Genomic DNA, 17941 nt, shown 5'->3' with positions numbered 1-17941 from the left:
TCCTGTTTCAGTTCCCAGCAGCAATTGGCATGGTGTGGTTCGCATATGTATCAAAAAGCAAACCCTTTGTGCAAAGGGAGGGAAAAGAACAACAACTAGCATTGCCAGGATAAATGTTATCCCTCTTCTGTCTTTGCTTGCTCTGCTGGCTTTCTCTTTGCAGGGAGTTTTTAAGCATAGGGAGTGTTCCTAAATGTACTCCAATACCTGCAAGTTGAAGTAATGCAATCCATTCCATCTAGGGCTGCCAACCTCCAGGTGGTAACTGGGGATCTCCTGAGATTTCAGCTGATCTCCAGGTGAGAGGGGTCAGTTCCCCTGGGAAAAACAGCTGCTGTGGAAGGTGGACTACATGGCATTATATCCTACGGAAGTCTCTCCCCTTTCTTAATGTCGCCCTCCCCAGATTTCACCTCCCAAATCTCCAGAATTTTCCCAACTCAGAGCTGACAGCCCTAGTTCCATTGTCTTTTCACCTCAGCTTCCTACCATCCCACCTCAACAGTCTACCACCTCTTTCTTCTGCTGGCATAAACAAAGTCTACAATAGTTATTTTTGATTTACTTGTACCGCCTTGTCTCTTGAGAAATTGTCTTCTTTGGAGAACAACTGGAAGTACAAAAGTTACCAGATGTCTGTTTCTGAGACATTTCAATACAGTAGATATGACAGTCAAATTCTTGACTTGCACCAGAATGTGGCAGTCAGACTCTGGAACGTACCATATCAGAATTCAGGTCCTGGGAAGGGAAGTCATATTTTTGAATGCTCTCTTACATAAAAAAGCTGCTTAGCACATCAGAAGGCTATACTTTACCTTGACATGTTAGCTTACTGAACAGTTCTTTAAGAGTGGGTGCAAAATATGACCTCATGTCCACAGTCTGGAAATCTCCATAGCTCAGCGATTGAGCATCTGCTGTGTATGTGGATGATCCCAGATTCAGTCCCCATCATCTTGCACTACCAAGCAACTGGCTGCCGTCTGCTTCCTTCTGCATCACAGCTTGCTTGACTTGACTTGCTCAATCGCACAGGAGCTACAGAGCGAAACCTCTGTTTTCTCCATTGGATGAAGCTTCTCCCTGGGGGAGGAAGAGGGGGAGGCAGAGCTTGATTTGCCAGGCTCTCTCAATTTGCACAGCAGAGCTACTGAGCCAAGCCCCTCTTCCTTCTATTGGCTGAGGCTCCTCCCTCTCCTGGTACCCTGGGGAAGGAAGGAAGGAGCCAGAGCTTCCTTTGCCCAGTTCCCTGGATCCCATGGTAGAGATACAGAGAAAGTACCATTAAGACCAACGAGTGCTAACGTTTTAAGCATGTTTTATTTTAATTTTTTTTTTTAAAAAAAAATCTTTAATAGTGTTTGTCTATGTCCTTTATAAAGTTTTATATCTCTGGTACCTGGTGTGGAGAAATCTTAGTTAATGTTGGTGCTTCATTGGAAGGGAACATTAAACTACTAAAGCAGGCTTTGGCCTAGCCTCCCTCCATCCCCTCCTCCCTTCCAGAGTTAAACCAGCACCTCTAGGGGGAAAGCCTCCTAGAGGGGCAGGAAGTTCTTTTGTTCTTTTTATTTGAGTTAGGCGGGAAAAGGCCAGTTCTCAGCTGGCGCTCAAAGGAAGAGGTTGCCAGTGTGGAGGCTCCTGCCTGTGGGAGAGACCTAATCAAGAGGAAAAGGACCCCAGGCAGTCAGACTGAGTAAGTCATCCACAAGGCAGGGCAAGTTTAGACCAGGGACAGTAGGATGCGTTTAAATCCACCTTTTATTTGTCATGCTGGTTGCTGTGCGGGTGCTGTGCTGTGCTAAACTTTTACATGCAACTGTTTTTGTTTTGTTTTGTTTTGTTTTTCTTTTCTTTTTCTCTTTTAATTAAATATTTTTACTGTTTTGAATGCTGGCCGTCAAACTCTGTACCACATAGATCCCCAACCGCTTTAGACCATGCTTTATGAAGGGGGCCCCAGGGAAAGGGGGAAGGCCTGTGGTTGGATAAGGTGCCAATCCTCCAGGGGTTCCCCGAAGAAGTGCTGTGGTCTCTGTGAATCCCAAGTACAGGGTGGCAGAGGACCTTGAGGCCTGGCCTCAGAGCTGGAGAGGGGGATTGGGAGTTCTGTTCCTCTTAATCCGAACCCCTAGACTGAGCAGGTGGTGGCAGTGAGCCCAAGTGGCCGAAGGAGAAATAGCTCCCTCCAAGAGTTGGCGACTCAATAGGGAGTTTACGGGACCAGGTCTGAAGGCAGAATCGGGCCGGTTCCGTCACACCTGGCATTACATTTTTTTAATAACAATTTTATTAATATTATATAGAACATATAACAAACAAAAAAACTTACAACTATAACAATATCCATAACTTTAGCTATCCTGTTTTGATTGCCTATCCTGTTTTGATTGCGATAATGAGGTAAAAATCTTAATAAAATACAAAGTTTAGATATTTTTCCGGTAGTTTACATAAAGCATTCTGCTGTTTTTGTATAAACTCAAAGGAATAAAACCATTTTTCTACAAACGTATTGTTTTCATTTCCTCTTTCTAATACTTCTGATTGGTGTATAGTGCTTGCTATCTTGTCCATAACTATTATGTCCCAGATTTTCAAGAACCATTGTCTTTTAGATGGTGAAGTCATTGACTTCCATTGATGGGCTATTAATATTTTTGCTGCTAATATAAGCAGAGACGCCAGTTCTGCTTTTTGTTTCGGCATCTCTTCATTTTTCCATAAATTTAGTAGAATTGATTCCGGGGAGAAAGGTATCTTATGATTTATAATTAGTTCGATGAGTGGCAAGATTTTCCCCCAGAAATTCGAAACTCTAGGACATTCCCACCAACAATGAATAAATGAGCCAATATGGCCACATCCTTTCCAACAATTGGCGTCTTTCGATCTCTTAGTATGAAAAATCTGTAATGGTGTTAAGTACCATCGAGAATAAATTTTGAAATTTTGTAATCTTAGATTCAATAAAGGAGTGTGAAATAATGTGGATCTGGCATTACATTTTATGACACACATGGCCCAGCCCAACTAGGGTTGCCAAGTCCCCCGCTTCCTGTAATGGGGTCTTTCGTGCGAGTGCGCAACACAGTGACATCACCCAGAAGTGATGTCATCAAAATGGCAGCACACACATGGGGCCGCTCTAGGTGTTTCTGGGAAAACACTTTAGCCATTGGGAGGTTAAAAACTCTGTGGTACCATAGAGTTTCCCCTTCCAAATGGCTAGAGCGTCCGGGAAAACCATAGAGTTTTCCTGGAAATGCCTAGAGCGGTCCCACGTATGCGCCGCCATTTTGATGAGGTCACTTCCGGACGATGTCATTGTACCAGCGACGTAGGGGGAGGTTCCCCCTGCTGGCCCAGTGTGGGCCGGCAGGTTGGGAACTTCCCGGGTGGGGGAATCCCTGCCTGGACTGGGGGCTTGGCAGTCCTAAGCCCAACAAGGTCTCATTTATTTCAGATCTGGGCCACATAACAAATGAGATCAACACCCCTGGATCAATGCATGTCCCGTCTTTCTCATTGGTAACAGGATTTAAATGCTTGCTAGAAAAATGTTTTTGACGTAGTTGTCAAAATAAAACCCACTGGAGATTACCTGTTTTTGTCAGAGCATGGATTCCTAGTAAGGTGATACCTCCACCTGCTGTTGCTGCTCCAGGGACTTAGGTAGAGTTCAGAGAGCAGCCTCAGGGTTCACCTTACAAGGTTTGTGTTCTGCAAACAGGACTGCTGCAAATTAAATGTGATTTGGTCAAACACTGTGAAGCAATGTGATCTGGCATTCACCTCCGATGACTAGCAATGTTGTAGCCTTGCATAGGCAGGAGTTGCCGTGGTTGAGAATCGCAGCCAGGAGGGAAGGATTGCATAACCAGGCAAGGAGATAACTCTTGACTTTTGGACTGCTTCCATGTCCTTTCTGTGAAAAGTGATACTGGGTTATATGTTGCAATGGCTGAGGTGGGCTAAACTGGATTAGAAGACAGGCAGAACGATTTCAGAAGAATGATATGCACATAATGTCTTTTATTTATTTATTCATTTATCCCATGTCAATGGATTCAATAAAATTAGGTTCCTCAAAATAAAGAAAGAAGGGAGTCTCAAAGACATTATATGGCATCCTTTTTATTTCACAAAATAGATAATACCCCACTTTTATTTGTTTATTTCATTTCATTTTGAGTGGTGCTGGGATAAACACACACACACACACACACACACATATATACATACACATGTCTGTCTGTCTGTCTATCTATCTATATTAGTCTGGTGATACATGGCCCTCTATGTCACTTCTGGGCCAAACCTGGATGTGACAAAGGGTAGCTCTAGGAATTGTCAGAAATGCTGTGGTTTTACCATAGAGTATCTGGAGATTCCTAGAGTTATCATATGTAAATTCTGGGTCCCCCCCCCCAAAGTGATGTAGCTGTGCCCACAGCATTGCAGCCCCCCACATTCGTGCCCCAAAACCTCCCACCAGTTGCCAGACACAAATTGACAAACCTATTTCTGAGGTAGGTTAGGCTGAGAGTATGTGACTGAGCCCAAAGTCACCCAGCAAGCTTGCATAGCGGAATGGATGTCTGAATCTGGGTCTCCCAGATCCTAGTCTATCATTCTGACCACCACATCATGCCAGTTCTGTTTCATAGTTTATTGGATTTCTCTGGGCAAGACAGCAGCTGTATTCTCAGCCCAGGCACACCTCTATATTTCCTGTGAATTCGAAAAAGCTGAGTCAGTTCTTTTAATTTTCTAATGGTAGTATTTGTGGGGCTGGGGGCTAATTATAGTCTGCACTGCAGTTTAGTAAGAGAGGCCATTTGTGATTCCATTAAAGATTTCTAAGGCAATGTGATGAGTCACTAAATACAACTTTTGCACAAAATGCCCTGATTGCCTAATGACTAGGTGTTGGTAACTGAAATTAGACACACGCACAACACACATTCTCCGTCTCTCTCACAACCCCCCTTGCATAAAACCAGGGAAGTGTCTCTCTGAGTAATATATGTGCCAAGGTTTCACAAGAACTGTAAAAATGGCTTTTGATTGCAAAACAGGTTAAAAATATAACTTGTGTGTTAAAGAACCTGGGAAACACCTGTCATGGTTAATAGGTACGTTGTCAAAGAAGGTGACTGGTTATATGAGGAAGGATATGAATAAGAGGTCTTTTGGGGGTGGAGATCAACATATGTTTCAGAATAAAACTACCAGGTGCCTTGAGGTAGCTGCTGTCCCTAAGCCTGACCTACCTCACAGGTTATTTGTGAGAGTATAATGGGAGGGGGGGAGAGAAGAACTATGTATATTTCCCCCATAACTTTACCTAGATTGTTGTTGTTCAGTGGCACGGTTGAGTCTGACTCTTTGTGACTTCATGGACAAAGTCATCCTCCGAAGTCTGCTCAAATTCGTGTTAGTTACATCAGTAACGCTGTCCAGACGTCTCATCTTTTGCCGTCCCATTCTTCTTTTGCCTTCTGTCTTTCCCAGCATCAGGATCTTCTCCAGGGAGTGCTCCCTTCTCATTTGGTGGCCAAAGTATTTGAGCTTCAGCTTCAGCATCTGACTTTCCAGGGAACAGTCCGGGTTGATTTCCCTTAGGACTGACTGATTGGATCTTCTTGCAGTTCAAGGGACTCTCAAGATTCTTCTCCAGCACCACGTCTCAAAAGCATCTATTCTTCTGCGCTCGGCCTTCCTTATGGTCCAACTCTCACAGCCATACATTACTACTGGGAATACCATCGCTTTGACTATACGGACTTTAAGTGGCAGGGTGATGTCTCTATTTTTTATTATACTGCCCAGGTTTGCCATAGCTGTCCTCCCAAGGAGCAAACATCTTTTAATTTCATGGCTACAGTCACCATCTGCAGTGATCTGGGATCCCAGAAATGTGAAGTCTGTCACTACTTCCATGTCTTCCCCTTCTATTTGCCAAGGTGTGATGGGGCCGGATGCCATGATCTTAGTTTTTTTTGATGTTGAGTTTCAAGCCTACTTTTGTGCCTTCCTCTTTTGCCTTCAACAAGAGGTTCTTTAGGTCCTCTTCACTTTCTGCCATTAGAGTAGTATCAACTGCGTATCTGAGGTTGTTGATGTTTTTCCTGGCAGTCTTAATTCTGGTTTGTGCTTCATCCAGGCATGATGTACTCTGCATATAAATTAAATAAGCAGGGTGACAATATACATCTTTGTTGAACTCCTTTTCTATTCTAAACCAATCAATTGTTCCATATCCTGTTCTGACAGTTGCTTCTTGAACCTTATACAGGTTTCTCAGGAGACATGTGAGGTGGTCTGATACTCCCATCTCTTTAAGGACCTCATCAAATCACAGAAGCTAAGCAGGGTCATCCCTGCTTAGTATTTGGATGGGGGACCACCAAGGAAGTTTAAGGTTGCTACTCAGTCAGGCAATGGCAAACCATCTCTGTTTGTCTCCTGTTCTGAAAACCTTACAGGTTTGCCATAAGCCAACACGACAGCATTTTCTACCTCAAGAGTCTTGAGAAGATTCATCAGCCTGAGAAATCTCATGGCACAAGCTGACACTGCTGTAGCTTCAACCCCTCATTTTAAATAACATTTATTCACATAGGAATGCTAGTTGACATATATAGGTGGGATCATTGCTGGTGGCTTGGCTCATCTGTGTTGGATTTTTTAGTCATATTTAAAAATTCAGCCTTTTTGAAAATTGGTAATTCCGTTTGTTAATGAAATGTTGGGCAATAATTTATATACTCGTTGATTCATTTTGTTGGATTATACAAAGTTTCAAAATATCCAAGAGCGGGGATCACAGTATATCAACAACAAACCATAAAGAGCACTGCGAACTAATGGGTAAGACCAGGGCTTTTTTGGTCGCAGGAACTCCCTTACATATCACATCACACTCTGATGTAGCCAATCCTCCAAGAGCTTATAGGGCTGTATGTACAGGGCCTACTGTAAGCTCAAGGAGGATTGGCTACATCAGAGGTGTGTGGCCTAATATGCAAAGGAGTTCCTGCTACCAAAAAAAGCCCTGGGTAAGATAAATGTTAGATATGAATATAATATATAAATTATAGAAACAATGGGATATAATATAATATTAAGCTACTTTGGATCACCATTGGGGAGAAGAATAAGAAGACTGCAGGTTTATACCCTGCCCTTCTCTCTGAATCAGAGTCTCAGAGCGGCTTACAGTCTCCTAAATCTTTTCCCCCCACAACAGACACCCTGTGAGGTGGGTGGGGCTGAGAGGGCTCTCACAGCAGCTGCCCTTTCAAGGACGACTCCTACGAGAGCTATGGCTGACCCAAGGTCATCCAGCAGGTGCAAGTGGAGGAGGGGGGAATCAAACCCGGTTTTCCCAGATAAGAGTCCGCACACTTAACCACTACACCAAACTGGCTCTCTGTAGGGTAGGAAATGTAGGGTAGACATTTCTAACAGTTTCTGCTGTGTGCATTTCTGTCTCTCCTGCAAAGTGAGGAGCGTTCGTTTCCCCCCTTGCCCTAGATTTCTGATCACATGCTGAAGTGTGGCCAGATACTTATTATTTGGCCAGAATTATACCAATTTACCAAATGGTTACTTCTGTACTGTGGTAAATTGAACACGTTAAGTTCCCTTTATACTGAAGCACACCATTGGATCACCTTCTCTTTGGACTGGGAGTGGCCTTCTGGGATCTCAGGCTGAGAGATTTATTTACAGGATCTGCTTTCTGAAAGATCCTTTAATGAGAAATGCCAGGGATTAACTTGGGACTTTGTGAATATAAAGCTTGTGAGTCTACATTGATTTTAATTGAGCCATAGTCTTTATTAGTGGCGTGGCATTCCTATTTGGGTGACTTTGCTCTGAAATGTATATGCAATCAGAAGTAGATGAAAAAGCCATCTTTTAAGTTGCTTTCCTCACCCAAAAGTACAGGGGAAAGGGACCTATCATGTTTGTATAGCTAGTCCAGTAGCAATATCTGATGAAGGAAGCTCATACCTTGTTGGTCATTTATATGCTCTATATAGGGATACACTTGCCTGGGAGCAGCTGATTTTAATCTAGGCCTGCAAAAACCATGGTTTTCCTGGAAGATATAATAATAATAATAATAAATTTTTATTTATACCCCGCCCTCCCCGCCGAGGCAGGCTCAGGGCGGCTTACAAGACATGATATAAAATATCATGATATAACAATAAAACAGTATACATCAATACAAATAATATAAATAAATACAATATAAGTTAACATTAAAATAATTAATCTAAAAGCAGTATAGTGGTGCTATCGTCTAAATTATACAAAATGGCTTGATGTTAATCACTGGGTTCTGTCTTAAAAGGCCAGTTGGAAGAGGGCGGTTTTGCAAGCCCTACGGAACTGATTAAGATCCCGTAGGGCCAGCTGATTCCACCATTGGGGTGCTTTTATAGAGAAGGCCTGCTCCCTAGTTGTTTTAAGCTTGGCCTCCTTAGGCCCAGGGATTTCCAGAAGGTTTTGTGAGCCGGAACGCAGTGCTCACTGGGGTACATATGGAGAGAGGGGGTCCTTAAGGTAGGCAGGTCTTTGGCCATATAGGGCTTTAAAGGTAATAACCAGCACCTTGTAATGAACTCGGTATACAATTGGCAGCCAATGTAGTTACCGCAGCCTAGGCTGCACATATTCCCACCGAGGTAGTCCCACTAGCAGCCTGGCTGCTGCATTCTGCACTAGCTGCAGTTTCTGAGTTCGGTACAGGGGCAGCCCCATGTAGAGGGCATTACAGTAGTCTAACCTCGAGGTGACTGTTGCATGGATCACTATTGCCAGGTCGCCGCGCTCCAGGAAGGGGGCCAACTGTCTCGCCTGCCTAAGATGGAAAAAGGTGGATTTGGCAGTGGCTGCTATCTGGGCCTCCATTGTCAAGGACTCCCAAGCTCTTCACCTCGCGCACTGGTACCAATGGCGCCCCGTCAAAAGCTGGAAGGGAGATCTCTCTTTCTGGACCGCCGCGACCTAGACAAAGGACCTCTGTCTTCACTGGGTTCAATTTCAGCCCGCTCAGCTTAATCCAATCAGCCACGGCTTGTAGCGCCTGGTCCAGATTTACCGGACATCGCCAGCTCGGCCACCCATCAATAGATAGAGCTGGGTGTCATCAGCGTACTGGTGACAACCCAGCCCATATCTCTGGGCAGTCTGGGCAAGGGGGCGCATATAGATGTTAAATAACATCGGAGAGAGAACTGCCCCCTGGGGCACCCCACAGTTAAGTAGGTGCCTCTGGGACAGCTCTCCTCCAATCGCCACCCTTTGTCCCCGACCTTCAAGGAAAGAGGAAAGCCATTGCATGGCTAACCCCTGAATCCCTGCATCGGCGAGGCGGTGGGTCAGCAGCTGGTGATCGACCATATCGAACGCTGCTGATAGGTCTAGCAACAGCAATACCGCAACACCGCCTCGATCCAGATGTCACCGGAGATCATCCATGAGAGCGACTAACACTGTCTCCGTCCCGTGGCCTGGGTGAAAGCCAGACTGAAAAGGATCTAAGGTGGAAGTGTCATCCAGAAAACTCTGCAGCTGCAACGCCACAGCCCTCTCTATAACGTTGCCCAAAAAGGGCAAGTTTGAGACTGGCCAGTAATGCGCCAATTCGGCTGGATCTGATGTAGCCTTTTTCAAGAAAAGGGCGGACCACTGCCTCTTTCAGAGGGGTTGGAAAAAGGCCCTCTGAAAGAGATCTATTTATGATGTCCCATATAGGACATCTTAGCTCCTCCTAGCAAGCTTTAATTAGCCAGGAGGGGCATGGGTCCAGATCACAGGTTGTCGGGCGTGCAGCAGAGAGGATTCTGTCAACTTCCTCCAAGCTGAGAGGGTCGAAACGATCCAGGATCAAATCAGAAGGCAGGCACGGAGCCTCGAGTTTACATACTGTGTCCAATATGGCAGGGCAGTCGTGGTGGAGCGATTGGACTTTATCTGCAAAAAATTTCGCAAAAGCCTCACAGCCTATCTCTAATTCCTTAACATTTGGTTTGCCTTGTGGCAATGTAGTAAGAGTCCGAATTGTCCTAAACAATTGTGCCGGGCGTGAATTTGCAGATGCAATCTTAGCTGCAAAGTACATCTTCTTTGCGGCCTTGACTGCCATCTCATAAGACCTCATAAATTTCCTATAAGATGCTCTAGTCGCTTCGTCTCGAGTACGCCACCATTGCCTCTCTAGCCGTCTGAGGCCCTGTTTCAGCTGGCGTAACTCCGGGTTATACCACGGAGCCAGCCTAGTCCGAGGTCGCAGAGGGCGTCGAGGTGCGATCTCATCAATGGCCATAGAGAGCTGGCTATTCCAGGTCTCAATCAGGTTATCGAGGGGATCGCCAGAGGGCCAGGGGTCCCGTAGGGCCATCTGGAACCGTTCCAGGTCCATCTGGCTCCGCGGGCGAGCCATAATACGCTCGTCGCCTAAACAGGTTTGGAGTGGAATGTCCATACGAGCCCTGAGAGCGAGGTGGTCCGACCAAGGCGCCGCTTCTGTGGTTACATCGTCCGCCTTAACTCCGGCCGCAAAGATCAAGTCTAGCATGTGCCCAGCCTGGTGAGTGGGGGTTGCAACAAATTGAGAGAGTCCCAGTGTCGCCATATATCAGTAGACTTGGGAGGGTGATATTGGTGGTGAAGCAAAACAATCAGGCATTTAGACGAGTGTGGAAGAGCATCTGATTTAGCTTAAGTATTTGGTTGTGTTGGTTTGCATACATTTGGCACAACGATGTCTCACATGGCACACTATCAATGGCCACAGATAATAGGCTCATAAAGTAAACATTCAGGAGGTGTCTAGGTGAGTGTGGAAGAACATCTGATTTGCCTTAAGTGCTTGGCTGTGTTGGTTTGCATACATTTGGCACAACAATGTCTCACACGGCACACTATCAATGGCCATAGATAATGGGCTCATAAAGTAAACATTCAGTACTGATAATGCTTTGACCTGGATAGCCCGGGCTAGCCTGATCTCATCAGATCTCAGAAGCTAAGCAGTGTCAGTCCTGTTTGGTAAGAATCTAAGAAGAGTCCTGATGGATCAGACCAATGACCCATCTAGTCCAGCATCCGGTTTTACACAGTGGCCAAATAGCTCCCCTGGACAGCCAACAACAGGGCACAGAAGCCAAGGCCTTCCCCTAATGTTGCATCTGGGATTCAGAGGCTTAGTGCCTCTGATTGTGGATGTTCCCTTCAGTCACCATGGCTTGTAGCCATTGATAGACTGATCCTCCCACAAGTCTGTTTATTCCTATGGCCGTCGCAACATCCTCTTGCAGCGAATCCCACATTTTACTCAATCTTTGTGTGAAGTATTTCCTTTTGTCTGAACCTAGTGCCCCTCAGTTTCATTGGTTGCCCTCCAGTTCTAATATTTTGAGAAAGGGAGAAAATTTCTCTTTGTCAGCTTTCTCTAACCCATGCATAATTTTATAAACCCCTGCTATATCCTCACTTCAGAGTCTCTTTTCTAAGCTGAAAAGTCCCGTACTCCTCATAAGAAAGGTGCTTCACCCCCTTAATAATCTTGGTTGCCCTCTTCTATACTTTTTCCAGCTCTGTACTGTTTCCAGCTCTGCATTGCTCTTTTTTGAGATAGCAGTGACCAGAACTGAAAAAAAGAAAGAAAAGAACTGTACACAGTATTCCAAATGAGGCTGCACCATTGATTTACACAAGCCATTTTATACTCAATTCTGTTCCTAATAACCACCTCCATTAGAACATAAGAGAAGCCATGTTGGATCAGGCCAATGGCCCATCCAGTCCAACACTCTGTGTCACACAGTGGCCAAATATATATAAATAAATCGAGGCACTGCTGTTGAAGACGCAGCTGCGCTGGGCAGGGCATATTTCTAGGATGGAAAACCACCGCCTTCCCAAGATTGCCCTGTATGGCGAACTCTCCACCGGCCATCGAAATAGAGGGGCACCAAAGAAGAGGTACAAGGACTCCTTGAAGAAATCCCTTAGCACCTGTCACATCAACCATCACCAGTGGTCTGACCTAGCCTCAGATCGCAAAGCATGGAGGCACACCATCCACCAGGCTGTCTCTTCCTTTGAGAACGCACGCATAGCTGGTCTTGAGGACAAAAGGAGATTGAGGAAGAATCGCACTGCTACAGGACCAACCCTAAATCAGACTTTTCCCTGCAGCCGCTGTGGCCGGACCTGCCTGTCCCACATTGGTCTTGTCAGCCACCAGCGAGCCTGCAGCAAACGTGGACTATTGCACCCTTCTTAAATCTTCGTTCGCGAAGCCAAGCCGAGAGAGATATATATACACACACATATATATACACATATATACACACACACACACACACACATATATATACACACTGTGGCTAATAGCCACTGATAGACCTCTGCTCCATATTTTTATCCAATTCCCTCTTGAAGCTGGCTATGCTTGTAGCCGCCGCCACCTCCTGTGGCAGTGAATTCCACATGTTAATCACCCTTTGGGTGAAGAAGTACTTCCTTTTATCCGTTCTAACCCGACTGCTCAGCAATTTCATTGAATGCCCACAAGTTCTTGTATTATGAGAAAGGGAGAAAAGTACTTCTTTCTCTACCTTCTCTAACCCATGCATAATCTTGTAAACCTCTATCATGTCACCCCGCAGTCAACGTTTCTCTTTTCATTCTTTTCTAGAAAATCCTCTGGAGTGGCCATAAATTGGTTGTTCCACCACCGGAGCTTATATTTATTATGAGAAGCTGATGTGTCCCTGCCTTGATTGCCCAGGCTAGTCCAGTCTTGTCAGATTTCAGCAGCCCTGGTTAGAACTTGAATGGGAAACCACCGCAGAAGTCCAGAGTTGCTATGCCAAGACAGGCAGCAGCAAACCAACTCTTGCCTACAAAAACCTCTGGGGTACCCAAAAGTTGAACATATATGAACATATGAAGCTGCCTTATCCTGAATCAGACCTTTGGTCCATCATAAGAACATAAGAACATAAGAGAAGCCATGTTAGATCAGGCCAATGGCCCATCCAGTCCAACATTCTGTGTCACACAGCGGCCAAATATATATATATATCAAAGTCAGTATTGTCTTCTCAGACTGGCAGCGGCTCTCCAGGGTCTCAAGCTGAGTTTTTTTCACACCTATTTGCCTGGATCCTTTTTTGGAGATGCCAGGGATTGAACCTGGGACCTTCTGCTTCCCAAGCAGATGCTCTACCACTGAGCCACCGTCCCTCTATGACATGACTTTACTTTCCACCACTGATGCTCATATTTATTACGAGTTGAGCATTCATAATACTCAGGGCTTTTTTTGTAGCAGGAACTCCTTTGCATATTAGGCCACACATCCCTGATGTAGCCAGTCCTCCAAGAGTTTACAGGGCTCTTAGTCCAGGGCCTACTGTAAGCTCCAGGAGGATTGGCTACATCAGGGGTTCGTGGCCTAATATGTAAAGGAGTTCTTGCTACAAAAAAAGCCCTGAATACTCATATTTACTATGAGTCAAGCATTCTTGCCTTACAACTGTTCACCACTTGCAGCTCATAACGAGATATCATGAGCTGAAGGCTCCGCTTTTCTGGCCAACGTTTGTCAGACCAGGCAGTCAAGATTGGTACTCTCGGTTGGCAAATGCTCAGAGCTTGATTGCTCTAATCCCTTGTTTGTCTAAGCAGCAGGAAGCAAAGTCATTCCTTCCTGATACCTGAAGTTGACTTAAGGCTTTTAAAATGGCACAGTAGTTTGAAGAACAATGCCCTGGCTTTACTGGCAGTCCAGGAATCTATTTATCCTTGCGGAAGCCTTGCACAGTTGCTTAGGCGATACGTCTGCCTGTCCCTGCAGGACGTTTCCTAAATAAATGGCGTTATGGGGATGTATGTGTGCCAAAACGTTGTGCGTTGGTTTAAAACTCCCAAGGAAAGTTGTAATTAGTGGCTCCCTTATGATTAAAGCAGAGAAGAGTTTGGAGCAGATATGAAAGAACATGCAAAGCGATAAGAGAGTGGTGGTTAGAAGGTACCTTTTAAAAGGATGCCCTGCACACAGATCTCTGTGCACACAGGGTACAGGATATTAGCTTTGTTGCCTTAATTTACTAACTTGAGTAGATTGTAAAGCTTGTGGCATTTACTTGTGGTCTGACTTCTCTGCTCCTGTTGCGGTGCTTTACTCCTCTAAAGACATGGGCCTAATAATAGAAAGGCACAAATATAGATAAAGAATCTTTAAAGAGCAAACTCTTTATTTTTTGCAGATGACATGGAGGAAGTGAATGAAATGGAGAAGGTGATGTTGGAATATGCAGCCATGAGCAGAGAAGTAAGCCATTATGTGCAAGCAGTTGAAGATACTGTAAATCAGGTAAACGATCACAGAGATGCAAAATAAGAAAGTGGTTTATGTATTTTAAACTTTCATTCTGAGAGACCCTGATAAAGTTTAAGCACCGACTCCTGTGAAGTTTAGTGGAAAAGGCCCAGATGTGGGAACATGGTAGAGGCTAGCAAACTGAGCTGCAGAGAGGGAGTAGATGATTCCTTTTTATTGTCCTTTTTATAATACTATAACTCAACATCATTGACTGATAGGATCAGTACAGACAAAAGGGAAGTACTACTTCATGTTGTACATGAATAAGGAAGTCTGAGTCAGAGGTGTGGGTGTTCAAATTAAACGGTGCCCATTCTATGGGAACTAGTGTGTTCAGCATTTAGAGTATTGGATATGGATTTAGGAGACCCAGATTTAAATTTCCACTCACCATGAAACTCATTGGGGGGTGGGGTGGCCTTGGTTGAATCAGTTTCTTTCAGAGAAACTACCTCACTGGGCGGTCATTGTGAGGATAAAATAGAAGGGTGTGGAGAACCATGAGTGTTGTCTTGAACTCCTTGGAAGAACGGCAGGGTAAAATGATACATGAATAAATATTCCAAAGAAGAAGAAGATTGTAGGTTTATATCCCACCCTTCTCTCTGAATCAGAGTGGCTTACAATCTCCTTTATCTCCTTCCCCCACAAGGAAGAAGAAGACCGTAGATTTATATCCCGCCCTTCTCTCTGAATCAGTCTCAGGCTGATTCCGCATTTGGCGTTTGCTTCCCTTTCGCTCCGAGGTTGTTCCATGCGAGTGTGATTTCCCAATTCCGCACTAGAGGATTTCTCCGGATTCAATTCCCAGTCTGTTCCGTGTGTTCTGATTCCGCATTACTGCTGCTCCCGGAGTTTCCCCCACAATTGTAACAATTTCCCCCTCCCTCATACGTTTCCCTTTTTTTTTTTTTTTAACACGCATGCGTGTTCGCGTTACAACGCAATCGTCTTTGCATTACAATGTAATGCCAGAGGCATAATACTGGCAAAGTCACATGTTTTCCTTTCGCCCTGCCATTGGCAGGTTATCTAAGCCCCAGGAAATCTGAGTTGGCCATCCACCATTTTTATCCACACACGCTGAATGTTAAGCACACAGTTTTCCATTAAAAGCTAAAACAAATTACAAACAGATGCATGAAGGTGGTGGTGGTGGGGAAGATTTATGCAGAGGGGTTAAGGGAGAAAGTTTCCCCAACCTATCAAAAATATAAACATAAGCAAATTCGCATTCCCATTCCCGTTTGAGGCCATAAGGGCCGGGGGTGGGATTGATAAAGGTGGCAATCGCGCATCTTTAAAGTAGTTCGTGTAACATCGCTATTTAGTTGCGTTGTAACAATCTTATTTGAAAAAAAAATATTATAATAGTCAGGAGTGATTTTTATCGAAGGGGGGAAGAAAGTAATTACAATGCTATGACACATTATCAAAATCACGTGAAATACCATAAAGAATGGGGGCGGTTGGAAGCAAGGGATGTATTCAGTAAAAGAAAATCGCGTTACATCGTTATATATTTTTCACGTTGTAATGCGAAACGTGATTTGTTTAAAAAAATTTACTCTATTTCAGGAAAATATTGGATAATTTTCAAAGGGAGTAAAATTAAGGAAGTATGATGAAATAAATGGGCGGAATCATGGGCGTGGAGTTATGTGGGTGTGTTCTACTGATGCGAGAAGTTGGCAGCGCATTGGCATGAGTTCCGCACATAAATTTCAAGCCCTGGAACCGCATCGCATTTTGCCGATCTCCTAAATTCGGGGTGACACCACTTCAGAGGTGGGTCAAACTGCCACCCCGGGTCAAGATATGCGGAAGCCAACATCTTCCTCGGGCGAAACACAGTGCCGGAGCAAAGGCTAATGCGGAATCAGCCTCAGAGTGGCTTACAATCTCCTTTATCTTCTTCCCCCCACAACATACACCCTGTGAGGTGAGTGGAGCTGAGAGCGCTCTCCCGGAAGCTGCCCTTTCAAGGACAGCTTCTACAAGAGCTATGCCTGACCCAAGGCCATTCCAGCAGATGCAAGTGGAGGAGTTGGGAATCAAACCCGGTTCTACCAGATAAGAGTCCACGCACTTAACCACTGCACCAAACTGGCTCTCTTAACCAAATTTATGCACCCTTGTCTGGGATTAAACCATATTGAACACATTGCGACATATCTCAGAGTAAACGTGTAGAACTGCATTTCCAAAACCCTTGAGTGCTTGTAATGGATCCCAGTTTTCTTTCTATTGAGCTGCTGAATATTCTGTTGCTGTTTATCCCAAAATGAGTGGAACTAAGAAATCCTAAAAATATTCATTTTCATCTTCACTTTGCATTAGCCTCTAATCAGTCCATGAACCTTATATAAACTTCTAAAGCTGAAAGTGATTCATGGTTAATGAAGGATAGTCCATTGTGTGGAAAGGAACTTGGAGCCCTCTTGTGTCTTTCTCAGCATCTCACTAGCCATTATTTTCCCCCGGTTGCATGTAAGAACTCATGGGGCACTTTACAGGGATACACCTACAATTTTTCCTTGTTAAGATAGTTTATAGTTTCCCTGGAAGTTTGGGCTTGTTTTCCTGGCAGGGAGCTATGAATTGGGAAGTCCCTTATTTAAAAACTCGCCTCTGTCATGATCTCACTTGATAACCTTAGCCCAGGCCTTCCCTCAGCCTCCCGCCACTAAAATCTAATCTGGGGATGATAAAGCTGGCCTAACATGCATGGCCATTTTAAGAAATATTTACTGTATTTTAGGCACTTGTATATTCAGAAAAGCTGAATTTCGGCCTTATTCTTCATCAGCATCTGTGTGCTCCTACAAACTTGGCTTCTTTTGTTTGGTTGTACAGAGGTGAGGAAAAGGTTTGAGGTGCCTTAGCGGGATTGTGTTAGGATTATGCAGGGCGCTTTTTTGAAGCAGGAGCTCCTTTGCATATTAGGCCACACTCCCTGATGTAGCCAGTCTTCCAACAGCTTACAGGGCTCTTAGTACAGGGCCTACTGTAAACTCCAGGAGGATTGACTACATCAGGGGTGTATGGCCTAATATGCAAAGGAGTTTCTGCTGCAAAAAAAAGGCCTGGAATTAAAACAGAGTTTAAGAAGCAAAGGATCCAGATGAACACACAAAGTTGCCTTGTACTTAATCAGACTGTTTGTCCATCGAAGTCAGTATTGTCTACTCCAGGGGTGGCCAAACTTGCTTAATGTAAGAGCCGCGTAGAATAAACATCAGATGTTTGAGATCCATAAGACATGAACATCAGATGTTTGAGACCCGCAAGACAGGAAGGAAGGAAGGAAGGAAGGAAGGAAGGAAGGAAGGAAGGAAGGAAGGAAGGAAGGAAGGAAGGAAGGAAGGAAGGAAGGAAGGAAGGAAGGAAAATATATGGGGAAGTGGAGGGGAGGTAGAAAGAAAACAACTTTAACTTTAAATGCATTCTCCAAACTACCCCCGCTGGCTTGGCTTAGAGAAGTCATTTAAAGAGAGAAATGTTTTCTCCAAGCTACCC

At 44.6% G+C, this 17941-nt stretch overlaps 1 protein-coding gene across 1 annotated transcript in view; it reads left to right on the top strand.

Moving 5' to 3' along the window:
- NSMCE2 (NSE2 (MMS21) homolog, SMC5-SMC6 complex SUMO ligase) overlaps positions 1 to 17941 on the top strand; it is a 367190-nt gene that overhangs the window by 51440 nt on the left and 297809 nt on the right. Inside the window, exon 2 of the mRNA XM_060243225.1 lies at positions 14307 to 14413. Coding sequence (XP_060099208.1) covers positions 14307 to 14413 — 107 coding nt within the window. The remainder of the gene's footprint in view (positions 1 to 14306; positions 14414 to 17941) is intronic.

This window comes from Heteronotia binoei, chromosome 7, assembly GCF_032191835.1.
Source record: "Heteronotia binoei isolate CCM8104 ecotype False Entrance Well chromosome 7, APGP_CSIRO_Hbin_v1, whole genome shotgun sequence".
Taxonomy (NCBI): Eukaryota; Metazoa; Chordata; class Lepidosauria; order Squamata; family Gekkonidae; genus Heteronotia; species Heteronotia binoei.
This window is presented reverse-complemented; position numbering and strand designations above follow the sequence as displayed.